The sequence below is a fragment of the Rhineura floridana genome, chromosome 2 (assembly GCF_030035675.1).
Source record: "Rhineura floridana isolate rRhiFlo1 chromosome 2, rRhiFlo1.hap2, whole genome shotgun sequence".
NCBI lineage: Eukaryota > Metazoa > Chordata > Lepidosauria > Squamata > Rhineuridae > Rhineura > Rhineura floridana.
In genome coordinates, this window is record NC_084481.1 from 91993356 (window position 1) to 92020614 (window position 27259).

Here is a 27259-nt window from a genome sequence, read left to right on the forward strand (position 1 = left end):
GGCACTAAGGCGGGGATGGAGATGCAAATTGCTTCCTCCCCAGTCATCAGGTTGCTCATTTGATGAGCAGAGAGGTCAGGAATCACCTCCACCATCCAGCTAATCTACGCAAATTAGTTGAGGAGAGCAATGTATTTTTGTGTGCACACAAGACAGTGTGGGGTGGCTCACTTTTGGCCACACCCTTTGCTGTCATGAGATCCCTGGAAGATTGATCAAGGATGAATGCAGCCCCCAGACCAACAAAGGCTAGCCACTGCTGCTCTGCATGATGAGCTCATATTTCTTGACAAGAGGGAAGGCAAGGCATTATAGGTCAACATCATATAGTTGCCTGGTTCTCGTTCAGGCACTTAATATACCGCCACTTTAATAAATTCCAATTTTATTAAGACCCAGATCTACAGTCTAATTGTACAAAATAAATTGCTGCACTTCATCTTACTTCAGCCACACAGGGTTTCTCATATGGCTGCCCTGAACAAATGCAAAGTTGCTCTAATATGCATTCCCAAACACCATCAGCATGGTCACTGAGCACTATCCCGCAATAGCTAAAGCTGAGCCCGAATTGATAATCTCTGGTCATAAAATTATGCATGATTTTCTCCATCTATGCATCTTTATGATTTGATTGTACGGGGGCCATTTCCCACAAACCAATAGAAGCTGAGAGATGTACAAAGCCAGGAAATGCTAACCAAATACCTTTAGTCTGAGGAACTTCAATTCTCAGTGGCTTCCCATGTAAACTACATAGGGCTGCAGAAACACACACATTCTCTACTCAGGATTGATAAAAATCTAAACAAATCTGCCACAAACTATGTCAAGCAGCCAATGGTTGTTTGCAAATCACAAATTTCCCACTATCAACCCAAGTTGTAGTGCCAGTTCCTGGGCAGGGAACATCATTGCTTGCTACATCTTATTCAGTGCAGTACAGCAAAAAGGAAAACAGTGCCAGCCTAAGTCTTGATTGGCAGGAAATCCCAGCAGAAGAGCAAAAAACAGTGGGCTGTACTTGTAAGAGTCAACAAAGATTATCCCTGCTCAGGAACACTTCCTTTACTTATGCAGCCTCCACTATCCTCACTTACCTGAGAAATCCAATAGGAATTGAGGCTTCCATCTCTCCAAAAGAAGAACACCAATAAGGCCCATGCTGAGGAGGAACAAAGGACGCAGCGAAGTGGAGGAAAACAACCTGGAAAGTCACAGGGACAGAGGCAGACATTATCAAGGAAACATTGGCAGGGATGTAGCAAGGGACTATAACCAGAGAGGGCCACACTCTGGCTGGACTTCATAGTTACCCATTTTTTGCTATCACCACTGATTCCACCCCTCCCTGGAGTCCCCTGGCACACAGAGAAAACTTCAAGGGACAGGACAGCTTAATCAACTTGCACTGGTTCTGGAGAAGGCCAGAAATAGAGCAAGTCTCTCTCACTGCTTCTAACCTTTCCCTAATGCCTAATACTAAGAGAGAGACATGATCCCAACCCTCCTAGAGCTCTCTACATGTGCCAGGTGACTCAAGAGGATCCTTTAGCCCTAGGCACTAAGAGAGAGATGGGAGCTTTCCCCTTCCAAGTTCTCTGCAATGGATAGAGGCTGAAAGTGTCTAGTTTTGCGTTGGATGACAGAGGCAGGGGGTAGGGGAAGAGATGGGGTTGACAGAATAAAATGAAAGGTTATTCTTTGCTACCAAACTTGCAGACCACCAGACTAAAATACAGTGAAAGTGCAAGACCAGCCAGAAACATTTCCGCAGGTACAGAATTTTGATTATTTTTTTTAATGCAGGATAGTACACAGTCATGACCAAAGACACTATGTAGCCATATCAAGAGTGGCTGTCTTAGATAAAAAGGTCAACATTTCTGTAACTTACAATAGCCTTAGCTGAACTCTAATTTTATTACTTATGTGTTATATTTTAATGAGTCCAGTTTTATGACATTCAGCCTTTGAGCCTAACAACCCTAATGGGAAGGTTACTACTCCCATACTGGGGGAGATATGAAGCTACAAAACAGCAATTTTTCCAAAGTCACAAGCAAGACTGCAACTGTGGAATGATTTAAACTCAATTCCTTGAGGTATAAAGTGGATGCACAAGGAGACTCGGATTGTTTGGGATGTGTGTGTGTATTTTGGGCACAATAACATCTAGGCCATATTGTGTCAAGTACTAGAATACATTTCAAAGTTTTCAAAGTCTAGGTTCAACAGTGTAGACCTGTCCCTATAACAGACTTCTGTAGGTAAGTAATTACTGAAGGCAATTTCCACCTAAGGAATGGCATTTGGAATGGAGAAAAAATCAGTAGGCATCATATGGAGGCTGGCACAAGTCTGCAGAAGCCATTTTTTTAAAATGGGTGCCTACCACCCTTCTGCTGCACCTATCTAATGAACCATGGCATCCAAAAAATGTATGTCAAAATATAATTTTTGGGGTGTTCCAATAATGGCCAATTTTATATAATATTATTCTAATAATATAATAAAGCCAGTAATAGCTGAAATATGTGAAATAAGAATAAGGAGCTGGGGTTGTGCACCTCAGACTTAGCTTTAGGCCACTACAACTATTAGACCCACAACTCTAGGAGAGTGGCCTCTACAAGATGGCATTGGATCACATCCGGCCCAATACTTTGGACAGAGGACACTGTCAAACAGTTCCAACAGCACTTGCCAAGAGCAGCCAAAATATGTAGAGAATAAGGAACTGGGGTATGCACGCAACATAAACTTTGGAACACCACAAAACATTGAGCTGGATATGAATCTGTCATCTCTAGAGAACACACTCCTGGATATGTGGGTGTATGATTTGGGGTGGCCCAAACTGCAACCTGAGGTACACACACACAGTTCCTTTTTCTTTTTTTACGTATTTTGGCTATTATTGGCATGAACACACCCCTTTCAGAGTGACTTGCAAACTAAAAAATATTGGGACAGACCTGAGTTAATGCCTTCTTGTTCTTGTAAAGGACATTTTCCTGCTATGTGGGTGTATCATTCAAGATAGCCCAAAACTTGTGACAGTGTGCACACTCCAGTTCCTTTTTTTTTTTTACACCTATTTGGACTACTATTGGCATAAGTTCACATCCTTTGACAGTCTTGCATGCTGCTTCCTACCAAAGTATATTATTGGGACTGGACTTCTATCAAGTGGATCACAAGTGTACAGTTTAGAGACCTGAATTCCATGCAACTGAGGGATGAAAGAATTACAGGCACCCAGTCATCTAGAAAATGATGTTGGTGGCAGCTAGTAATTTAAATATTTAGCCCTGGAGTTAATGGCACCTCAAATGTGCTGCTGGCTTCTTTTATGTTCTCTTCTCTTTCTAGCCTGGTACGTATTAGTATTTGGGAAGATTTTTTAAAAATGATTTTTTTTTGGCAGGGTGATGCTAGCTTCTCTTATCACAGTTATTAGATATTATAACAAAAATGCTCCTTGTTTAAATTAACGTCTCCACAAACTGCAGTCTCTGGAAGTATACTACCAATCCCTGCATGACTTCAGCCTGCTGACAGTCAGCTCATTGTCTGCAAGAGTAAACAGGATGTTGTTTTTTCTGTTCCAGCTGTATGCTGAATTCCATCACTCAGGCTTGTTAAATGCTGTTATGCACACAGAGGCAGGATAGACAAAAAGGAAGGAATGTGCAAGCACCGCAGTACCCAGCGGCTACAGGCTCAACAAGGGCACAACTGGCAGAGGGCAACTAGCAGCTTGTAGGGCTTATTCCCAGCCTGGTACACTGCCAGGAGTTACTAAGCTACCAGCCCCAAGCTGTGGATAGTATGAACCATGTGGGTCCTAAGCAGCGAGTACACACATTCTAAGTAGAACCACTCCTGGGCGAACCTCCAATTATCTGCAGCTGCTAGTAGCAGTCTATGTTTAACACAGGCCAAGTCCTGGAGGTGCTCTTGGCACCACCCATGCGTCAGGGAGAGGTCTGTTTATAATTTGAGAGTGAAGCAGGAAGCTTACATGACACTACACCCAACCGCTGTTAAGTTCCACATCCTAAATTTGTGGCTGCACTTCTTTTTCGATCAAGCAGAGAAGACACTCCAACATCTGCCTCAAAGCAAAGTCCTCTGGGGTCCACCTGGGACTTATTCAGCCCATGGCTGCACTGTGGCCAGGGAAGCAGCATTTAAGCAATACAGCCCATACTAGTCTCAGATTGATAAATCTCAAGCAGGGAACTCCACTACTTTCCCAGGCAGCTAAGTCTATTCCCTTCTATATATGAGAGGGGGCACAGCTCAGTGACAGAACACATGCTTGGCAGACAGAAGGTCCAGTCATGCGTCCCTGCCACCTCCAGTTGAAAGGATCTCCGGGACCAGGTCTGAGAAAGACTTTGATTTATGCCTCTGGGGAGTCACTGCCAGTCAGAGTAAAAAGACCATCGTTCAGTCTAGCCCAGTACTGACTCCATGTAAAGACAGTTTGAATGCAGAACATATGCTCACATGACCATGCAATCCGTGGGGAAAAGTGTGGAACTTGTATGTTTTCCAGACATTTTGGATGAATATTAACAATTAGACAAGCAAAACTTTGCAACAGGAGGGTGCAGCCATTTCTTCACTAGGCGGCTGATCCAACATCCTTCCACTTCTGATGTGCAGTCGTTCCTTGAACAGTAATTATAAGCTGAGCCACTATTCTGGATTTGTTTACAAGGGCTATTGAAAACTGAACCAAAATGTAATGGTTGTGCCAAGTAAGACCAAATCTAAGTCCTGTTTTCAAACATCTTAAATCACTCCTGTCATGTCACTCTTCTTATGACTCTTTTCATGGAGGAAAAGGCTATCAGTGGTTACTAGCCATGATGGCTGTGCTCTGCCTCCACCTATGGGTTCCAAATACCAGTTGCTGGAAACCGCAGGAGCGGAGAGTGCTCTTTACACTCAGGTCTTGCTTGCAGGTTTCCATGGGCAACTGGTTGGCCACTGTGAGCACAGGACGCTGGATTAAATGGGTCATTGGCCTGATCCAGCCGGCTCATCTTATGTTCTTATGTCAGAAATCTTCAGTATTTAACTATATCAATTTTTGCAATTTTTACACCCAGAAGTAAAGATGCTTCCAGTTTCTCTGATTTAGAGATAATTCTTTTCAACTCATTTAACTACTGCTTCCCATTGTATTATGGATTCATTAAGCCCCAGGACAGAATGTTTAGAATCATCACTTTTCTGCCCAAATGCATAAAGAACTACAAAATTAGGATTTACATGCCTTTTCTGTTTTGTTGTTGTTTTTAACAGAAGTTTCTATATTTCAATATGAAAGCCATGCCAGCATTGGGAAAAGGCATGATGAACACAGATATGCTGGTTCTAAAGAAATCTACCACCAACTTTCTGACTCTCAAAAGATGCCAAAAATATAAAAGCCAGATCACATTAAAAGGCCCACCTGAATTGCTTCTGGGGCTGCAGCCGTGATTCAAACAGCTGTATGATCTCCACGCACATTTCACCCACTATCAATTAGTAATTCATCTCAGTGTTCCTTCACATTGCTCATACTTCTGGGAGAAGAGCTGTTCATACCAGAGCGATCCCAGCTTGTGGGGGATGTCCCTGCATAGGTGTATCTCATTTGAAATAGGATAATCCTTGACCATTAAGAGAAGTCAAACAAACCTTTTCACAACCAATGGGGCTCATTATTCCCCCCTCCATATATCGGATTACCTAATATGGTTTACAGCACTCCAGACATGGCCAAAACAAACAAAATCCTTTTCCATTCTCAAATGTGTTCTCACTCATAGTAACATTAACCTTTTACACATACATTGTATAGTTTCACCTGTGGCAGCGCCTTTCCCCCAGGACTTTTCATCACCACTCCATAATTACATTTTACCCTTGCCACTACCACTCAACTTCACAACCTTAGATTCCTTTTCCCAACTACAAATCTCTCACCCATTCCACCTTTCCTGTACAAAACTCGCTTTCTCATACTGCAGGAAGACATTATCTAGTCTCCCCAATACCTTCCCCATAATACCCTAGATCTCAAGAAACTTATTTCCAAATATCCTGTCTTGATCCTTATTTCTACTCATGCAAAATCTTTGCATACTACCCAGTAGTACACTACTAAACTTGTCAGAGTGTTTGACTTGATTTGGGGAGGCCTTGGACCACTAACTGGCCTTAGACAACATATTATTACTCAGCTACAGTGTTATAAGAATAAGTGGGGAAACAACATGAATGCAATCCTGCGTCCTTGGAGAAGGGAAGGGTTACAAATATAGCAAATAAATGAAATTGCAGAGAGCTACTGTGTATTCCAAACTAAAGCATGGCAGGCCTTAGAATGAAACAGAATGGTTCTTCCTTATCTCTGATGCTACTGATAAACATTATTTACTTAGGTTTTTGTGTGGACAATCCTAGCCTTGACCGGCTATCTGAAATCACTATCCTAAAGCTCTCACCTAGGTGTGCCTCACATCAGAGATTGGCAACTGAGTAAGGGGCAGCACAAGCTATCCACCTTCACTCAGAAGCAAGCCCAATGATTGCATCGGGCCTTATTCCCAAAGTAACATCTTTAGGTTCCTTGGTACCAGTATTAAATCTGCGGCAGTGTGGGTGACTACAAGCTTCTGAGAACTTCTGCAGCCCTGCCTACTTCCTGTCACCAAGGAAGAATCCACCGCTCATCTAAAAACGCATCAGGCGTGACCATGACCCAGTCCCTTGCCCATGTCACGACCTGCTTCTCCCGGCTTTAGATCAGCCCCCCTACTTCCTCCTCTAGTCCCCCTCGGGGATTCCTAAATGTCACCTGGGGCAGAGCCGCCGCCGTCACCCACAGGAATACCCAGCCAGCCACGATCACTATCTCCTGGAGCCCATCCTGCACGGCGCCCACACCCCAGTCGCCTTCTCCTTCTCTCACCACAGAGCAGCTCCGAGCGCGGCGGCCCCGGCCAGGCTCTGCGGCGGCCTCTCCCAGACCAGTAGCCGCTGCACGGCAGCCACGGTGACTTCCCATCCTCTCAGGCGCCGCCTCAGGTGGACGGCCAGAGCCAACACCTCCTGCTCCTCCTCTTCCTCTTCCTCGCCTTCTGCTGCGCAGCCACCGGGCCCGGTCACCAGCATCGCCTCTCTTTCCTCTGTCACCGGGACATCCCAGCCTCCGCTGCTATTGCCGCCGCTCGCCATCGCTTCAGCCAGCGAGGAGGAAGGGGGCGGGGGAGGAGAGGGGAGTCCTCCTGACAGCCGCAACCGGAAGCAGCCCCAGCCGTAACCCGAGGCCGACCTGTTCGCAGAATCCGATCACGTGAAGCAAGAATGTTTTTCTATGACACGCATGCGTAACCGCTCAGATTCTGCTTTTCAAGAGTAGATATAGGAAAAGGTTAGAGCGACTACTATACATTTGCCTAGAAATAGAAATCCTTTTTTTTTAGGCTATTGCCTCTCCCCGTCCAGGGCTCCCCATCTGTGGACTATGCTTCCTAGTGAGGTCTGCCAGGCACCTTCATTGACATCTTTTCTCCCAGGCATTTTATAGATTGAGATGATGTTTTTGTTTCTAATATACTGCCAAACCTTCCTGTGGCTGTGTGAAGATGGTATTGTTTTTGTTTATTGTTTTTATAGTCTGTTTTATCTGTTTTGTTTTAACATTGTGTAAGTCACTTGGGGACCTTTAGGTATCAAGCGACTAATAAATCTAATAATAATAATTTTTAAAAGCTGTCAAGAAAAAGTCTATCACTGGTTTGAAGCCTGTATCCATCACTCCCTTTCAGAAAACTACCAATCCTCCGATTCTGTTTGGGGATTGTTGGATTTCTCTCCCTGCTCCTTTCCAACTTTGGCTGGCAGTACGCAAAAGTCAAGGCCGGTCCGTTTCCCTTGCCAGAATCGTCGACCCCTGCCTCCTGGGGTGCCTGCAAGATAAAGAGGTTAGGCGTGGGACGTAAGGAGGATGAAGGAACCACACGTTCGCTGATTCATCCTACAACCAGCTCTTTACATTCAGCTCGTTAGGAGGGATGGTCGCAGAAGGCCCGCCTCCTGTCCCGCCTCAGGAAGAGGAAGACGTAAAGCTACGCCGAGCTTTTCTCCTTCCTTTGCAGTGAGACTGGTGGAGGAGTTCTCTTGTTCGCTGAGCAGCCCCCACCCAGAACTAGGGGCGGCTAGAGCCCGTAGCGGCGGACCCCTGGCAAAGGCCCTGAGGCGGGGACACTAACAAGGAGACAACCTCGCTCGACGCCCCTTTCGTGGTCCGCGGGATGGACCTGAACGGACTCCTTTTGGACGAGGAGGGCGCTTTCTGCCTGAGCGGCTTCCAGGAGTTCACGGTGAGCTGCCGCCTGGTTCAGCTCTTCCTCCAGCTGGACCTATCGAAGTGGTTGTCAACCTCCCTTGGTGGGCGTGAAGGGTCTTGACCCTCCCGTCTCTTGCGCTTTGAGTGGCAATGCCCACCGGGTGCCGTTATGTGACTGTACTTCCAATGCGCAGTTGCTTTTACGTTTAAAGACACAGTGCTTTGGTTTTGACGAGTCCCCATCTATATTTTTGTAAATACAAGCTGTAATCCTGGACTCTCAGGCAAATCATACTGAACACAATGGGGTTTACTACAGTGTAGCTATGCATAGGGGGTCAGCGAAGGGGTCCTTTCCCAGTGTTCAGTACATTGTTTACTTCACTAGTGGGGGCCCTCCAGATGTTGTTGGACTACAGCTCCCCTCAGCCTCAGCCAGTATGCTAATATTAAGGAATGAGGGGAATTGTAGTCCAACAACAGCTGGAGGGCCATACGCTCCCTGTCTCTGGTTTACCTACTTAGTGATACAATCTAAGCCCACTTAGTAGTGATAGGAATACAAATCTATCGATTTGGCCAGACCAATTATCTAGAATAAAAAAGGGCAAGTTGGTATGCTAAGGGGCATATACACAAGGCCATGCCAATATTCAGAATGACAATCTGCTAATTACTTATTTGCTAAGCTTTACCTAGCCTTTCTTCAAAGGAAGCTAGAGCGAGGCTTCCTTCCCATCCAAGCAGAGAGGCAGACTTGCCTAACCAGATTAAAAGGGTGAGGGAAAATCCACCCTGAACATTACTTTACTTTAAAACTTGTTAAAGTGCATCCAAGCAGCGTCAAAGGCATTGTCCATCTGTTTACTGCAGGGGTGCAGGTTTACAGCATTAGCTGCAGGCATCCAGAGGCTGAGTACTCAACTCTTTTGTCCCCAGTTTCTGGGGATGCATGTGAAATCAAGTGGGAATTAATGAGTGTGTGGAAATCCTGAAAAGAATCAGGAGATGAAAGGAAAATGTCATTATGGAGACATAAAAAGAAAAGTCATGAGCAATTTGGGATGAAATCAGATACAAGCATTAAAAAAGAGTTAAACTGGCGAGAGGTTAAAAATAGTAATTTTTATTTTGCAAGGCCGGGTTTCATAGGGTTCTCTGTTTTCAGGCAGTACCCGGGTCCATTGATCAGTAGTTGGTGCAAAATATAAAGGAAATCAAATTGCTCAGTGCCCTGTTTTGCTTTCTCAGTAAACATATAAACATTTTGTAGATGAAAGGGGCCCTGTCAATGAAGGAAGGGAAAACCTTGGGCCAAAACAAAGAAACCCAGGGAGGGTTAATTAGCTTTCTTGGATACTTTCATGTCAGGAGAGCCTAAAGTCTCTCACCAGTTTAACTCTTTTTTAATGCTTATTACTGATTTCATCCGAAATTACTTGTGACTTTTCTTTATATGCCTCCATAACGACATTGTACAGCCTCCTTTTGGATGAGTTTTAAAAAAACTTTCAAAGTTATACTGTTCTGCAATGCTTCTGAACATAATTCCAGTTGCCCTCCATGTGGGTAATGCCACAATACCACTTTGGTGTGGACGTTTTAGGAAGGGCACTATGGGTGCCTCCTCAGTAAGTCCCTCCTGTGTTATAGGGCCTTTGACCCTGCAAAGTCAGTGTTCTTTTTGGCATAAAAAAGAAGAAAGACATGAACTTGGTACTATATCCAATTTTGGTCATAATTTTTAGGAAGAATGTGAAGAAAATGAAGAGCATTCAAAGTGAAGAATTTTTTTAATTATCTGGAATACAATATATAAGGAAAGGTCAAGGGAACTGGACAATTCTAATTTAGAGAAAATAAAGTGAGATTTTCAGCTTCTTAATATTTAAATTGGATAGGGTGATATGAAGGTTGAGTTTTTAATGTCAGTGAAGGTTTTATGTCTTAAGTGTTACCTGCTTTCAGTCTTTGGGATGTTTCTGGCTAGTCTACAACTTGAATAAATGAACAAATACTGTCTTGAAGGGTAACTGTTGAGCATAGCTGTTGAGGGAAAAGCAGTCTTGGGCAATGGTGTGGATTTAGTAGGAATCTCAAAGAGAGAGAGGGAGACCACCTGATGTAATACATTGATTGGAATTTGTGGAATCTCCTTCTCTGGAGATGCTGAAAGGATTCTTGAAGTATGTATTTTGCTATACCGCTGTGCTTGTTGTGTATGCCTTGCTTGCTGTGCCTAAATGGAATCTCATTAGTGGATTGTTGTTATTATTTAATTTGTATATGTCTTCATACTTGAAAAGAAGCCTCTAAGAAGTTTACTGTGTTGTAAAAAATCAAACAAGATTACACACTTAAAACAATACAAAACATTTAAAAGAAACCATCTTAAACATTAACATCTTAACATTAACATTAAAACATCAAAAAACCAAATTACACATTTAAGACAATACAAAACATTTTTTAAAAACTTAAACATTAATATAATCTAAAATAACTATCATAATAAATCACAATAACTACTAACAGATTAAAACACACATATACCAAAAAGACAAACAACCCGACCCACCAAACACACAATTGTGTATGTACAGGTAGCAGCATCAGTCCCACTTCAGCTGCTATGGCCCAAAGGTACACTGTGTGGGGCAACACTACACACTCTCCATTCCTGGAGCTCCCTCCTCTGACAAGGGAGTGTACACAATCATTCCACCCCTACACAACACCCATAACAATGGGGTAACATCGTTATCCTGAGCATAATGCACAGAGTGATCTGCAGCAGCATAAGTTGTATATCCATGGACGGGAATTTGAAGATGTATTGTGTTGAAACCATCCAGTGACTATACTTTTCTTCCCCACACTCCATTAATGCCTTATAAGTCAGAATGTGGTGCTCAGGCAGCTCACCCCTAGCTGAGAGCCACAGGACAAGAACCCTTTTGTTGTTGCTGTTACTCCTAGAGATACTAATCATACTATACTGTATTATAAAGCTGAGATGTAGTGCGTGGATTGGGTGAGGGAGAAAGATATTCGCAGCACTGCACTCTCATTTGCCAGTTTTCTCTCAGTTTCTTCCCAGGCACCAGCAGTTGAGTGATCGGGTACGCAAGCGACTTTACTATGGCTGGGATAAAGAAAGTGCCCTTGATAACCTCTCAAGTCCAGTTGCAGGTGAGTCTGGCTTTGGAAGGGGACTGGAGGGAGGGAAGCCACATCTCTGTCTAGACAAGGGTTAAAAGTTCTCCCTTCCACTCCCCTTAACCTCCTTATACCCCTGAATGCAAACCATATTCACTTTAATTGGGTACAAGCTGGGGGAAATCCTTAAGAATGGGACTGTGTTGTTTTCCTACCTCTGTTTTTTGCCATTTTGGTCTTGTCTCCTCCTTTTCTCCCCCTCTCTCTATGTTGCCTAGAAGAGCATTGCTCTTTTCCCCACCCCAGGTTTGGTTCTTTTAATCTCCTTTTCTCCCACGGTTCTGCTTGGCTCTATTATGGTTAATGAATGCATTTTCTACTTTGCTCATTTGTCCGGATTGTTGGCTGCTTAAACACCCCACATCATTGAAGGGGTGGAATGTTGAATCATGTGCCAGAAAACTGCTGTGTATGAAAGAGATAACGTGTGAATAGTTCCTAGCTAGATGCAAGCACTTCATATAAAAGTGACTTAAACTAAACAGGAAGTTTTGCAGGTGAGTAGGTAAGTAGCTTGAGTCTCAAGATCTTAATTCTAAATAAGACACAGCATAGCTATTTTTTAATTTATATTATTACATTTATTATTATACTATTATAACTTTTCTCCAGAATACATCTGTAAGAGAGGGGTGGTGGTGGCTTGTGAGTCCTCCTTGAATGCTAGATCACAGTGGCATTCAGCCAGATTAACTATGGTGGTTCTCACAGTTCTTAAGAATGAACTAGATGAAAGAGCAGAGCAAATAATATAGTAGGTAGCCAGGTTTTTCTCTTTAAAAGGGCCCTATGTTTGTATAGTACTGGGAAAAGCCAAAGCTGTTACATTCCAGCCTGTCATGCAGTCTTTAAAGCAGGGTGGGGAACCTTCTTCATTCCAAGGGCCACATTCTCTTGGTTGGTAACCTTCAGGGTGATTACACACCGTGGTAGGTAGGGCCAGAGGCAAAGGCAGGTAGCAGAATAACAGATATGACTTTTATATAATAGGCTACATGGCAGCCACACGTGACTTGGAGGTTTCTACGCACATAGACATTCTCCATCCATTACCCAGACAAGCAAGAGACATTAATCACAGTTCTCAAGTAGACATTTCAGCAAGGCAGAGCACTCTAGCAGGGTGCAGAGCAGGGCCAGTGAGGAACATGACTGAGGGAGGGGGCATGGCCTGGTTGTGGTGCTGAGGGCCGGATAAAGAGGCCTAGGGCTACATTTGGCACTTAAGCCTCAGATTCACCCCCTGTTTTAAAGGCGTAGGGGCCCTGCCGGAAGAAAGGTGGCAACCCTATACAGCAGGATTTGCCTACCTGTTCGAATCAGTGGGCACATTTTGAATTTTGAGAGAGTGAGATGGATGCCAGTCACAAAAGGGCTGTCTGCAGTGTGTGTTGTGTGTAGCGTAACTCAAAATTAGAGGCTACAGTCACAGTGAAGCTTTTCCCATAATTGTATTTCCATGCTAGGAAAGGCTTGACCTGCTGAATTTCTGCCTGTCATACAGCTATTAAAAGCATAAGAACCCTGTTCTCCCCCCCCCCCGTCAACCCTAAACTAAGCCTAAGTGCCTTCCTGTACCCACTTATGTGGGAGTTAAGCACCATTAAACACAGACTTACTTCTGAGTAGACATGTAAACCATTGTACTGCAAGCTAAACTTAAAGTCTTAATGAGTGTCTCTTCTGTAGATCATGCACAGCAGGAGACATGCCCAAGCATCTTTGTAAAGTTTTCACATTTGCCTTTTGGGGGGAGGGTGATTGTTTAATATTCATCCACACTTACTGTGTAGTAGTGTTTAGAGAAAATAACTTCTAGGGACTACCTGATCTCAGACAAACCTGCCATGGTTGCTAGGGGAAAAAGGAAGGGCCAACTATAGATATTCCAAGGACTAGAAAGTAAGTCAGAAGCAGGAAATGTGCACTAAAGGGGAGGAGAAATCAGCAGCTCTTTAGGACCCCAGGGATTCCTGTTGCCTAGTGCCCAAACAACTCACTTATCAATTACAGCACTGATTGGCTAAAAATGCTGACAGGTGGGAACAGCCAGGCTGGCTTATTTCACAGAAATCACTTAGAAGGATGTCTGCACATTTTACTTCATGACTTTTTTTCTAGGAAGGCTAGACACATACTTTTTTTAAAAAAATGAAAAGCTCAGAGTCTGGGGTCCCTTCCCAGGACTGACAATGAAGCTCTTCATGGGCACTATGGTGCCCATGGATGCCACTTTAGCAACCCCTGCTGTGCAAGCACTGGGAATACAAGGGGCTGAGCTCACACTAATAATAATAGGAAAATGATGTATTTGCAAAATGTCTGTGTTGTCCATCAGTAAAATCCTCAGGGTGGCATACAATAAAATAATAAATAAAGCACTACAAAAATTTAAAATAATGTTGGGCAGCATCAGGTAAAAGTAAATGGGAAAGCTTTATTTACTTAATATTTTCCTATCAGTTGCTGTTATTGGGGGAAAGCCAGAGGGGGGAAAGTGGCAAGTGAGCTTCAAAAGCTCAGGACTGTGGGCCAGAAAATCAAAGGGTCATTGGGGTTACCTGGTCCAAACCAGAGAGGACTCCTCTACCTTTAAGAGATGCCTGTAAGGGAAAATTAAATTAGATATAATTTTTCCCAGCCTTGATCATCTGATTGTTACAAAACCACAACTGATGGAATTCTTGCATCTGTGTCAAGAGTTAGCAAGGCTGTGGATTGTGGACATGAATTTCACAAACAAAGCTTGTTCTACCCACTCAAATATACTATGGGTGGAGAAAAGCATGACAGAGCCTGGGTTGCTCCTCTTGAGCTTCCTTTTCAGGGCATGAGAGACTGGTATGAGTGGGAAGTGAAAGCTGCTGTTGCTTTGCCTTCCTGCCTCCCTCTGCAGCAGTACCTCTGCCCTCTGAGATGCTCATGTCTGAGAAGCTGCTGAGGGAGATTGGTAGGATGAGGTGGCACCTCACCCCAGCCCAGAACCTGCCTCGCCTTCCTTCCCTGGGTTTGTGGACAAGCTGCAAGGGTAGTTTTAGGACAGGGTGGTTAACCTGCAACCCTGCAGATGTTGTTAGACTCCCCATCTGCCAAGGGCCCCAGCCATCATGTCAGTGGTCAGGGATACTGGGAGTTGTAGTCCAGCAACATCTGGAGGGCCACAGGTTACCCACCCTGCCTTAGTCCTCTAGTTCCTATTGGCCTCTATAATTGCCATAGACCTCTTGTGTTTGTTTTATCTTTTTTTTAAATTTGATTTGTGTTCCTTTATACTTTAGTCTACTTTGCTCCCACAAGATGCAGTAATGGCCACCAGCTTGGACGGCTTTAAAAGGAGATTAGACAGATTCATGGAGGACAGGGCTATCAATGGCTACTAGCCGTGATGGCTGTGCTGTGCCACCCTAGTCAGAGGCAGCATGCTTCTGAAAACCAGTTGCCGGAAGCCTCAGGAGGGGAGAGTGTTCTTGCACTCGGGTCCTGCTTGCAGGCTTCCCCCAGGCACCTGGTTGGCCACTGTGAGAACAGGATGCTGGACTAGATGGGCCACTGGCCTGATCCAGCAGGCTCTTCTTATGTTCTTAGTCTTCCACTAAGATATTCAGGGTGACATACAATGATTTCTTCCCATTTTAATCTCTGGCATGGATGTTGGCTACTAGATTTATTCTTTTTCCCAAACAATCTTGCTTGTGATTTTATTATTTGTTTTTCTGTGAGTTGGGGTGAAGATAATGGATGCTAAAATACCGCCTGAGTTAGCAGGAAATGACTGCCTCAATAGATCACTTGTGGTTACTAAGAGATGAACATTTTAGAGGTGGAAGTCTGACGTTTGGCCAGAAATTGCTGGAATGAATGCACATATGGTTGATCTTGCCAAGTTGCAAGAAAAGATTCATGGACCGTGATGGAAATCCCTGACAAATAATATCAAGGATAACCGTATGTTTTTACAGTTCCACATATGTGTGTTCCAGATATATCTGGGAGCAACCAGGACAAGCTGTGTCATCTTTCTATCTAATCTGGTGGAATGGAGAAAAACAGTGGGATACGGTTATCCCTGGATATAAACTATATCGGAAGGACAGGGAAGGACGTATTGGTGGCGGAGTCGCTCTATACGTGAAAGAAGGCATTGAATCCAGCAAGCTCGAAACCCCAAAAGAGGCAGACTCCTCCACAGAATCGTTGTGGGTGGTGATACCATGCCCCAGGAGGGACTTAATACTGGGAACGATCTATCGTCCCGCTGATCAAAATGCTCAGGGAGACCTTGAGATGAGATATGAAATTGAGGAAGCATCCAAACTAGGAAATGTGGTAGTAATGGGTGACTTCAACTACCCGGACATAGACTGGCTGCATATGTGTTCCAGTCATGACAAAGAAGCAAAGTTTCTAGATATTCTTTTTTTTTTTTTTAATAATTTTTTATTCAAATTTTTCCAAAAACAAACAAAACAAAGTAAAAAAAACATAACAATAACAACAAAAAATGAAAATAAAATAGTTGACTTCCGATTTGTCGCAGATCAGCTATAAGTATATAATATACATCAAACCTGTCCCTTAATGTATACATACAGAGTCCCTTTTCTCCGTAGGCTGTCTTAATTAATCGTCAAATCCCAGTATCATCATTTTATTTTGATCTTTCAACAAAAAGTCTAAGAGAGGCTTCCATTCCTTAAGAAATGTATCTGTCGATTTTTCTCTAAGTAAACATGTCAATTTGTCCATTTCTACTAAATCCATTAATTTCAATAGCCATTCTTCCATTGTTGGTATTGATTCCATTTTCCACTTTTGTGCATATAATAATCTTGCTGCCGTAATCATATATAATATTATTCTTCCATATTTCTTTTCTATTTGTTTATCCATAAAACCCAATAAAAAAAATTCTGGTTTTGACTGAATATTTATCTTTAGAATTTTTTGCATCTTCCTACCTATCTGTGCCCAAAATGATTTTGCCTTTTTACATAACCACCACATATGATAAAATGATCCTTCTTGTTGTTTACATTTCCAACAAACATTAGAAACATTACTATACATTTTTGACAACTTTTCTGGAGTCATGTACCAACGGTACATCATTTTATAAAAATTTTCTTTAAGATTATAGCATAGTGTAAATTTCAAACCTTTTTTCCACATATTTTCCCATTGATCCATTTGTATGTTATGACCAAAATTTTTTGCCCACTTTACCATACACTCTTTTACTTGTTCTTCCTCCATATCCATTTTCAATAAGAGTTTATACATTTTCGCAATTATATTTTCATCATTTGTACACAATCCTATTTCAAAATCAGATTTACTTATTTCAAACCCATACATTTTCTTGTCCATTTTATATCTTTCTAACAATTGTAAATAGGCAAACCATTGAAAACTATATCCTTCCTTTGTCAGTTGTTCTCTCTCTTTCATTGTATATTCTCCATGTACATTTTCTAATAGTTCTTGATAAGTTAACCATTTCTCTTTTCCAGCCATTTCTCTTCTATAAAACGCTTCTTGACTTGAGACACATAATGGTATTTTCGAATAAAACCTTGGTTTGTATCTATTCCATATTTTCAACAGAGGACGTCTTATAAAATGATTGTTAAAGTCTACATTTACTTTTACTTTGTCATACCATAGATATCCATGCCATCCCCACTTCAAATTATGGCCCTCCAAATCCAATAGTCTTTTATTCCTCAATAAAATCCATTCCTTTATCCAGACTAAACAGCAGGCAGCAAAATAAAGTCTCAGATTTGGTAATCCCAGTCCTCCTCTTTCTTTGGCATCTTGTAGTAGTTTAAATTTAACTCTTGGTTTTTTTCCTTGCCATACAAATTTAGAGATATCTTTTTGCCATTGTTTAAAAGGTAAATCAGAGGATATTACAGGTATTGTTTGAAACAAAAACATCATTCTCGGTAATACATTCATTTTTATCACAGATATTCTACCCATTAATGACAGTTTCTATATTGTAATACTGCCATCAGTTTGAGTGGCATGCACCATGATGGAATGTAGCTGTGGTGTTCCTGATGGGTCATTCTTGTGCAGCGTTCTGCAAATGTACTTCAGTCATTTATTTGAGCCATGAGAGTGCTTGGTCTTAGAGAAGAGCATTGATATAGTGAGCATAACGGAGACCTGGTGGAATGGAGAAAACCAGTGGGATACGGTTATCCCTGGATATAAACTATATCGGAAGGACAGGGAAGGACGTATTGGTGGCGGAGTCGCTCTATACGTGAAAGAAGGCATTGAATCCAGCAAGCTCGAAACCCCAAAAGAGGCAGACTCCTCCACAGAATCGTTGTGGGTGGTGATACCGTGCCCCAGGAGGGACTTAATACTGGGAACGATCTATCGTCCCCCGGATCAAAATGCTCAGGGAGACCTTGAGATGAGATATGAAATTGAGGAAGCATCCAAACTAGGAAATGTGGTAGTAATGGGTGACTTCAACTACCCGGACATAGACTGGCCGCATATGTGTTCCAGTCATGACAAAGAAGCAAAGTTTCTAGATATTCTAAATGACTATTCCCTAGACCAGTTGGTCATGGAACCGACCAGAGGGACGGCAACCCTGGACTTAATCCTCAGTGGGGACCAGGACCTGGTGCGAGATGTAAGTGTTGTTGAACCGATTGGGAGCAGTGACCACAGTGCTATTAAATTAAACATACATGTAACTGGCCAATTGCCAAGAAAATCCAACACGGTCACATTTGACTTCAAAAGAGGAAACTTCACAAAAATGAGGGGATTGGTAAAAAGAAAGCTGAAAAACAAAGTCCAGAGGGTCACATCACTCGAAAATGCTTGGAAGTTGTTTAAAAACACTCTATTAGAAGCTCAACTGGAGTGCATACCGCAGATCAGAAAAGGTACCGCCAGGGCCAAGAAGATGCCAGCATGGTTAACGAGCAAAGTCAAGGAAGCTCTTAGAGGCAAAAAGTCTTCCTTCAGAAAATGGAAGTCCTGTCCGAATGAAGAAAATAAAAAAGAACACAAACTCTGGCAAAAGAAATGCAAGAAGACAATAAGGGGTGCTAAAAAAGAATTCGAGGAGCACATTGCTAAGAACATAAAAACCAACAACAAAAAATTCTATAAATACATTCAAAGCAGGAGACCATCTAGGGAGGCGATTGGACCCTTGGATGATAAGGGAGTCAAAGGTGTACTAAAGAATGATAAGGAGATTGCAGAGAAGCTAAATGAATTCTTTGCATCTGTCTTCACAGTGGAAGATATAGGGCAGATCCCTGAACCTGAACTAACATTTGCAGGAAGGGATTCTGAGGCACTGAGACAAATAGTGGTAACGAGAGAGGAAGTTCTAGGCTTAATGGACAATATAAAAACTGACAAATCACCGGGCCCGGATGGCATCCACCCGAGAGTTCTCAAAGAACTCAAATGTGAAGTTGTTGATCTGCTAACTAAAATATGTAACTTGTCCCTCGGGTCCTCCTCCGTGCCTGAGGATTGGAAAGTGGCAAATGTAACGCCAATATTCAAAAAGGGATCCAGAGGGGATCCCGGAAATTACAGGCCAGTTAGCTTAACTTCTGTCCCTGGAAAACTGGTAGAAAGTATAATTAAAGCTAGATTAACTAAGCACATAGAAGAACAAGCCTTGCTGAAGCAGAGCCAGCATGGCTTCTGCAAGGGAAAGTCCTGTCTCAGTAACCTATTAGAATTCTTTGAGAGTGTCAACAAGCATATAGATAGAGGTGATCCAGTGGACATAGTGTACTTAGACTTTCAAAAAGCGTTTGACAAGGTACCTCACCAAAGACTTCTGAGGAAGCTTAGCAGTCATGGAATAAGAGGAGAGGTCCTCTTGTGGATAAGGAATTGGTTAAGAAGCAGAAAGCAGAGAGTAGGAATAAACGGACAGTTCTCCCAATGGAGGGCTGTAGAAAGTGGAGTCCCTCAAGGATCGGTATTGGGACCTGTACTTTTCAACTTGTTTATTAATGACCTAGAATTAGGAGTGAGCAGTGAAGTGGCCAAGTTTGCTGACGACACTAAATTGTTCAGGGTTGTTAAAACAAAAAGGGATTGCGAAGAGCTCCAAAAAGATCTCTCCAAACTGAGTGAATGGGCGGAAAAATGGCAAATGCAATTCAATATAAACAAGTGTAAAATTATGCATATTGGAGCAAAAAATCTGAATTTCACATATACGCTCATGCGGTCTGAACTGGTGGTGACCGACCAGGAGAGAGACCTCGGGGTTGTAGTGGACAGCACGATGAAAATGTCAACCCAGTGTGCGGCAGCTGTGAAAAAGGCAAATTCCATGCTAGCGATAATTAGGAAAGGTATTGAAAATAAAACAGCCGATATCATAATGCCGTTGTATAAATCTATGGTGCGGCCGCATTTGGAATACTGTGTACAGTTCTGGTCGCCTCATCTCAAAAAGGATATTCTAGAGTTGGAAAAGGTTCAGAAGAGGGCAACCAGAATGATCAAGGGGATGGAGCGACTCCCTTACGAGGAAAGGTTGCAGCATTTGGGGCTTTTTAGTTTAGAGAAAAGGCGGGTCAGAGGAGACATGATAGAAGTGTATAAAATTATGCATGGCATTGAGAAAGTGGATAGAGAAAAGTTCTTCTCCCTCTCTCATAATACTAGAACTCGTGGACATTCAAAGAAGCTGCATGTTGGAAGATTCAGGACAGACAAAAGGAAGTACTTCTTTACTCAGTGCATAGTTAAACTATGGAATTTGCTCCCACAAGATGCAGTAATGGCCACCAGCTTGGACGGCTTTAAAAGAAGATTAGACAAATTCATGGAGGACAGGGCTATCAATGGCTACTAGCCGTGATGGCTGTGCTGTGCCACCCTAGTCAGAGGCAGCATGCTTCTGAAAACCAGTTGCCGGAAGCCTCAGGAGGGGAGAGTGTTCTTGCACTCGGGTCCTGCTTGCAGGCTTCCCCCAGGCACCTGGTTGGCCACTGTGAGAACAGGATGCTGGACTAGATGGGCCACTGGCCTGATCCAGCAGGCTCTTCTTATGTTCTTAATCATCATGTTGTTCTTGTGGATCCTCACAACTGATGATTCTTGATATAACCTCACAATTTTTCATGTGATTTTCCACATGGATGCTGCATCTTTAGAGATGAAATTGTTTCTTTGATCTTTAAGACTCCAATTTAATCTTGTACTTTCCATTCCCAAGCTTTTTTTTTTTTTTTTTTTTTGCCATATGGGATACAGAGGGAAGCAGGCCTTGTCTCCTGAAAAGGAAATTGGTTTCCGTTGTACTTTGTGCTACACTAGCTCATGAATACGGCTTGGGGACAAGGGGTTCTTGTGCACTGTGCTGAACCCTGCTACTTTCTCTTTTCTAGATATTGCTGTTGAATTACTCCAGAAAGCTGCTCCCAGCCCCATTCGCAGGCTCCAGAAAAAATACGTATCTCATGTCTCCCGGTATGGGTTGTAATCCTTTTCTTTTTCTTTGTTTCCCATACACAGTTGGTTCCTCTTTTTCAGATTGTGGGCTTGGGCTCTTTATTTTTATTTTTAAACTAATGCTTGGATTTGTGCAGTTGCATTCCTGTTGCCTTGAGGATCATTCTCTGTAAAAAGGCAATGTATGCATAATTGAAATGTAAAGGTATATACACTTACTAATACCTTCACTCAGAATCAGCTTTTTTATTTAAAAAAAAAAGGTGAGAAGGCCCTGGGAAATAGGGAGGAAAGCCTTTAAGGTCTTCCCATTGTGGGGAATGCAATGGGTGAAAAGAAGTTCAGGGCAGCTGCCTAGAGTTAGTAGCTGTCAGTGGGATGGTGAAGTTGGGGTGGGGTTGCACATCTGGCTTCTGGATAGCAAGCATTGTTGCTGCTTGCTAAGAGAAGAAGTGAGCTGTGTGGGGCACAAAGTGGGCACGGTGGCAGCAGGAGTGTTGATTTGGCTCCGCTGCCATGCCCACACGACGCTGTGCTCCCTATGCCTCTCCCTCCCCCTCTTGGTAATGCCATCTGGAAGCCAGGTGTGCAACCCTGCCACGCCTTCATCTGCCCCTTGACCACTACTGCCTAGACTGAGTGATTGTGCTGGAGGTTTGATGAAGTACTGATTTCTGCATGAAAGAAATGAAATGCTAGTTGAGGACTAGAGAGTGAATTGTGGGCTCTTCATTGAGAGCTCATAGAAAAATGAGCTGGGATAGATATAACCCTATGAGATTTTTTTTGGAAGGAGGATCCGTGTCCTTGCAAAATCCACAAAGGCAAACTTGCTTTTCTGTGTTGGCAACATCTTGATGATGCTTTGATGACCCAAGTCTCCTCATCTGTTTCATCTTTTGTGAAGTTGAATAAAGTTTGATTGCAGATACAGGTGGTGGGACTGCACAACATGCAGCTTGCATTACATATGTGAAGGTTTAAAGATTGTTCATCTGTACAACTAGAATGGCCCCAAGAAGTGCCAAATCTTTTGATTCCTGCAGGATGCAGTTTTCAAGTTCCAAAATGTTTCTGGGGTATAGGTGAAGCCATTTGCTTTCCAGATGAAATTATGGTGGAATGCTTGAGCTGGTGTCTTTTAACTTTTCATCCCAGGGAGGCTTGCATCTCCCCCTGTTCCATGATGTTGGCCCTGGTTTACATTGAAAGGCTTCGGCATCGCAATCCTGAATACCTACAGCAGATCTCTTCTTCTGACCTCTTCTTAATTTCGATGGTGAGCATCTGGGTCGGGATGGAGTAGACAAAGCAATGACTAAGTAGTAAGATGATTGTTTGCCCCAAAGTTGTGCTGTTGAGAGTGCTTTATAGTCTTTGCACACAGAAAACATTTCTGCCCAAGGAGCTTCCAGATTTAATTATAGAAATATTTTCCGTCTCCCTTGGCTCAGCAGTACAGCTGCCATATTCATTTGAACCTCCAGCATCTCAGAAAATTAGTTCCTTACAGAACAACTGCATTAGCCTGTGGATCCCCATCTTGAAGGTAGTTGATGTAGTTGCTAAGAATGTTGTTCATGAAATTCTAGTAGAATTTTTTTCCTTGGCCCATAACTCATTAGGTGGCTTTTAGGCAAGCTGCTACTCAGAGTCTTTGGTTCCATTTGATAATACCAAGGTCTGGAGGGTTTATAAGGATTGCTGAGGTAATTTATATGAAGCGGTTTGAATAAGCTAGTACTTTGTAAATTGAGTCTTATCTTCTCTGTCCCCTGTGCCATAAACTTTAATATAAGTACTTCCCCTGCTCCTGCATAACTTGACATCTTTTTTCTTGTAGATTACACATCAGAGGTTTTCCTCCCATAGGTTCCCTGCCAGTCCACTTAATCTTCCCGATTGCAGTCCTGGAATTCAACTCCTCCAATTCCAGATATTTGCCTTTTTGGGAATGGGTGCTTTCTTGTTCATCTAACCTGTTAAATTGAGGATGATGAGTTTTTCACACTGACTGTACAAACTGTTATGTAGATTTCAAATCCCCCCAATCTGTATTTGATACATGAAAATGTTGATGCATATCTTAAGCCTGTTCCAGTAAGAAAGCAGGGGTATCAGTCCCCATCTCCATTAACATTTCAGTTTGTGCCACTCTAATGCTGTTCCTCTTGTTACTTTCAGATGGTTGCCAGCAAGTACTTATATGATGAAGGGGAAGAGGAGGAGGTCTTCAATGATGAATGGGGTGCTGCAGGCAAAGTGGATGTACAGACCATGAACACACTGGAGATGAATTTCCTCAGTGCCATTGTAAGTTTGCTACATGTGCCAGAGGAAGAGAGGCCTGCAAGAGAGTTTTCAGCTGAAGTTCAGATGTGTAGAGCAGTCACTGTTCAGAAGAGTGTGAGAAGATGTTTGATTGCAACTTATATACTACTTTCTTTAACAGCCAAAAAACAGTTCACAGCAGTGAATTCATTAAATGATTAAATCATTAAATCCTAAAAACAAAATAAAATTATGAAAACATGTCAGTACAATAAATAAGAGAGCAGTGATAAAACAGCTAATGCTATTTACAAATATAGTTACAACAAATCAAAACCAGCCATTAAAACAATTTATGGAGAAAATAATGGTTTTAACCCAATGCCTGAATGACACTACTGTAAGTATCCCTGTCCCTTGTCTGGGATGGGCATTCCATGAGCTGAATGTTGCCAGTGTTGTCACATTGGGGCAGGGGGACTCAGTGAGTGAAATTTCAGAGAGTCACTTACTCCAACAGCTTCTCTTACAAAAACGACTTGAAGATGAGGTTTCTTTGTCTTAGATGCGGATAGTGTGGAGTCAAGGCTGTCTGAGCCTTCCCTTTCCCAATTTTCTAGCAGAGTGATCTGCTCTTCTGTATTGCATTCTTCATTCCAAGTAAGATTTGTTGTCTTGCACAAGTGAGGGCATAAGAAGGCAATTCTAGCTCCGTGGCTTAATAATTGCTGCCACTTTCTACAGGATTGGAGCCTCTATACGGATCCCAAGGAGCTTTTCGAAGTGCTCGGCTGGCTGGAGGGACGGTAGGTACTTCTGTGTTTTCAGGATGGCATTATTCTTCTGCGGCTGGTACAGGAGGTGGCCTTTGGGTTCTCTGTTCTTCCTGGATGTATGTAACTTCTGCTGACCATCCTGAATAGGCTAATCATGGCCTGCGAGTACCTTTCCGTATGCCTTAAAAGAGAACTGCCAGATTGTTCCATGCTCCTTGAATAGCTCCAGGGCTTCCTTGAATAGCTCCCTGACAGCTGCCTGGGGCTGATGGGTGTTGGTAGCTGAATGACCTCTGGTGCAACCACGTTGCCTATCCCTGCTCCAAAGTATTGAGATTTCCAGCAGATCAGCCTGCCTGTTGTCTTCTGGTATGTGGGTTTGTAGTGTAAGGAATAGCAGTAACAGGCTTCTATCCAAACTTAACAGAGAATCCCTCTAGGTCTCACATTAGTGGCCATATTATGTAAGCCAGTTAGTCTGGAAAATCAGAATAAATGTTGGTGTGTGGAAGAAATTATGTCTCATGGACTAGTATTCCGAATGGATTGGATCTATTGATGCCTTAATGCGCTCATGGTGGAGGTGATAGTGGACTAGTCCCTGGGTGGGGAAAAACAGTATCTATATGGATAATTCAGCCATTAAAAATAGATGAGAGAAACAGTTCTTGTTTGTGGTGCAGAATGCCGCCAGGATACAAAGTCTGTTATGGGCTGTTTTTGAACCAAGGGTTTTAATTCCTTCTTTTCCTGCAGTGTGGCTGAGAGGCAGGGCATCAGACGTGGCTGGTTCACTTACACTGACCTTTGTGTCTTAATGGAGCAAACTCTGTGGCAGCAGGCATTGGGTCAGTTCTACCAACAGGTGGCCAAGGTGAGACAGAACAGGCTAAGCCCAGCATAAAGGAAGGGGGTGGGGAACAGACAGCAGCTGTTCTGTGTGGGTGGGTGAAGGATGGAAATGAAGTGAATAGAGACTCAAAGCTAGAAAGTGGTGCATCAGAGACTTATTCTTACTAGGTAGCATCTGATATACCTCTGTGTGGTGTTACACTGTTGCCTTATATTTAGTAAATGAACTAATTTCTAGGCCACTTTTCAACCACACCCTTAAAGTGGCTCAGTCAAACAAAAATCCTCTGAAACATAAAGCAACAAAACCTATCATGACACATTTAACAGCAAACAAAAAATACAAAAGATAAGTAATTGAACTATTAGCATTTATTCATCCAGCCTAAAATCTCTGTGAAATTAACCATCCTTGACTAGACAAAGCGAACAGGTCTGCCAGCCTTCCTAGAGATGGAATTCTACAATGAGGGTGCCACTACTAAAAAAAAGAAAAAGTTCAGCTAATGTGGCCTCCCCACATGATGGAATCTAGATGATAACATATTCTCTTACTAACTTATACCTTCCCATCCACAAGTAAACCAAGCCACTAGCTTGGAACAGGAGAAGAATGTTCAGGGTGGTGGTCTGAGCAATGTATAGTGTGGTTGCCGCTGTGGGAAACGGAACACTGCGGATGAGCATTTGCTTGGAACCAGCAGGACTCTTTGGATATTCTTATATGCGTGTTTCCAGGTGGATTGTTTAGATGAAGGGTAACTTTGTGGCAGAAGGCACAGCACATAGTGACATTTACCTTCTCTTTCTACAGGTGGCTTGCATTCTTGGTGTGGTGTATCTGACAGGTATTGCTGCTGTCCTTGCTTCTGCTGCAGTGGTGCATCATATGAAGCGGGCCAGTCCTGCTGAGTTTGTGAGCACCAGGGACACTCCAGCTCCATGTCTGCCTCTCCCCTCTTCAGTTCAGCATCTGGATCGCAGCTTAGTCCTACCCAATAGCTCTCCATGCGCAGGAGCAGAGAACGAAACCTCTCAAGAAGAGCAGCAGCTAGGAAGCAATGGTGTAATGGCTACAGCATTCTTTCTATGGGGCAGCGTCCTTAATGCATTATCTTATCCACCACGAGCCCTCAGTAGTTCCTCCCTTTGCCCCCACTGCAATCAATTTACCACCTGCCTGGCAGCCAACCATACAGTTTGCACCCAATCTGCTCCACAGTCAGCTCCGTTTGGACTTGCTGCCCGCTGCACACGCTGCTCATGCTGGGGTTGGCCTCTTGAAGTGTCCCATAACTGCAAAGACTGGCCTGAACCATTGGTACTGAAGCAGTGCCCCTCACAGGCTTCCTTGGAGCTTGGAAGGATCAAAGCATTTATGTTTCCTAGCTAGGGCTGGAGGGGAGGGGGCATAGCTTAGGCTTGGGGCTGGGGTGGGGGGCACTTTGATGGGAAATGCTGTGGGTGTCTGAAACATAGGGCATGAGGTAAGGGGAGCGGAAAAGGGGGATGCCCATCTGTATCCCCAAAGGATGCCAGCTTCCCTTACTCAGTATGACTGAAAGACCTTTCTGCCTTCTAATTTGGTAGTTGTGCTTCCTATCAGCAGTGTAAGGCTGGGGTAATATGAAGACTGAAACAGTGAGAGCTGAGTCTATCGGAACCCATCTTCCACTTCAGCTGAGCCAAGGACTTGCCCTGAAGGCCTAGATATATCTTTTCTCAGTAAGTAAAACTTAGGGTGAGTTCACACACATTGGGAATTCTAGCATCAGGCACCATGAATTCCCTCCTAGCTTGGCTCTCCTTGTGGTAATTTGCCTGGGGTACTAGGAAGTAATGATATGTGGTGACTTGCTTCCATGGTGCCGAATACCAGCAATTCTACAAATTCAGGCCACCAAGTGATTACCATACAATTAACGTTAATTTGTGAGGTGCAGGCCAATAAGATTGGGCTGCCTACCTAGCTTTCCTTCATTGACATGGTATCTTTTGTTTTCTAAGAGCCATGCAGGACTAGCCTGGAGTTTTCTTAGCCATACCACTGAGAAGAAAATGGTGCCAATTTGCAGGGGGAGGCTTGAGGTTTGCTTGACTGCCCCCTCTATTTCTTGGGCCGGGGGTGGTGGAAGGATGGTAGCTACTTCTTATGCCCTATTCCTACCAGCACTTTTTTTGCTGGAGTTTGTCACTATTTCTTGTAGATGGAATCTCTTCTAATAAAAGATAACTGTTGACGTGTAACTATCTTGCCTTTCCTTCCCTCCTTTTTTTTTTTTTTACTACAAGCCAGATGCCACCAATTTCCTTC

At 43.2% G+C, this 27259-nt stretch overlaps 2 protein-coding genes across 3 annotated transcripts in view; one reads left to right on the forward strand and one right to left on the reverse strand.

The window, feature by feature from the left end:
* The window catches only part of RETREG2 (reticulophagy regulator family member 2), a 22638-nt gene extending 14554 nt beyond the window's left edge, over positions 1 to 8084 (reverse strand). Inside the window, exons 1-2 of one of the 2 annotated variants that reach the window (XM_061609326.1) lie at positions 6980 to 7436; positions 1101 to 1207 (exon numbers count right to left, since the gene is read on the reverse strand). In XM_061609326.1, the coding sequence (XP_061465310.1) occupies positions 1101 to 1207; positions 6980 to 7245 (373 nt within the window). In that variant the 5' untranslated portion in view covers positions 7246 to 7436. Of the gene's footprint in view, positions 1 to 1100; positions 1208 to 6979 lie in introns of both variants that reach the window. The other variant, XM_061609327.1, reaches the window with a different exon arrangement.
* Positions 8054 to 27192, forward strand: CNPPD1 (cyclin Pas1/PHO80 domain containing 1). The gene is made up of 8 exons (XM_061609329.1): positions 8054 to 8393; positions 11449 to 11551; positions 20983 to 21064; positions 22205 to 22325; positions 23231 to 23359; positions 24062 to 24123; positions 24850 to 24967; positions 25760 to 27192. Exons 1-8 carry the CDS (start codon positions 8325 to 8327, stop codon positions 26336 to 26338), a joined length of 1263 nt encoding a protein of 420 aa, XP_061465313.1. The 5' UTR covers positions 8054 to 8324; the 3' UTR covers positions 26339 to 27192.
* Positions 27193 to 27259: the final 67 nt, after the last annotated feature.

Excerpts from the sequence above, each read along its gene's own strand:
- CNPPD1 (XM_061609329.1), top strand. The coding sequence starts at position 8,325 with ATGGACCTGAACGGACTCCTTTTGGACGAGGAGGGCGCTTTCTGCCTG. Across the intron at positions 11,552-20,982 it reads CCTCTCAAGTCCAGTTGCAG|ATATTGCTGTTGAATTACTC; the intron begins GTGAGTCTGGCT and ends TCTCTTTTCTAG. Across the intron at positions 22,326-23,230 it reads ACCTCTTCTTAATTTCGATG|ATGGTTGCCAGCAAGTACTT; the intron begins GTGAGCATCTGG and ends TGTTACTTTCAG.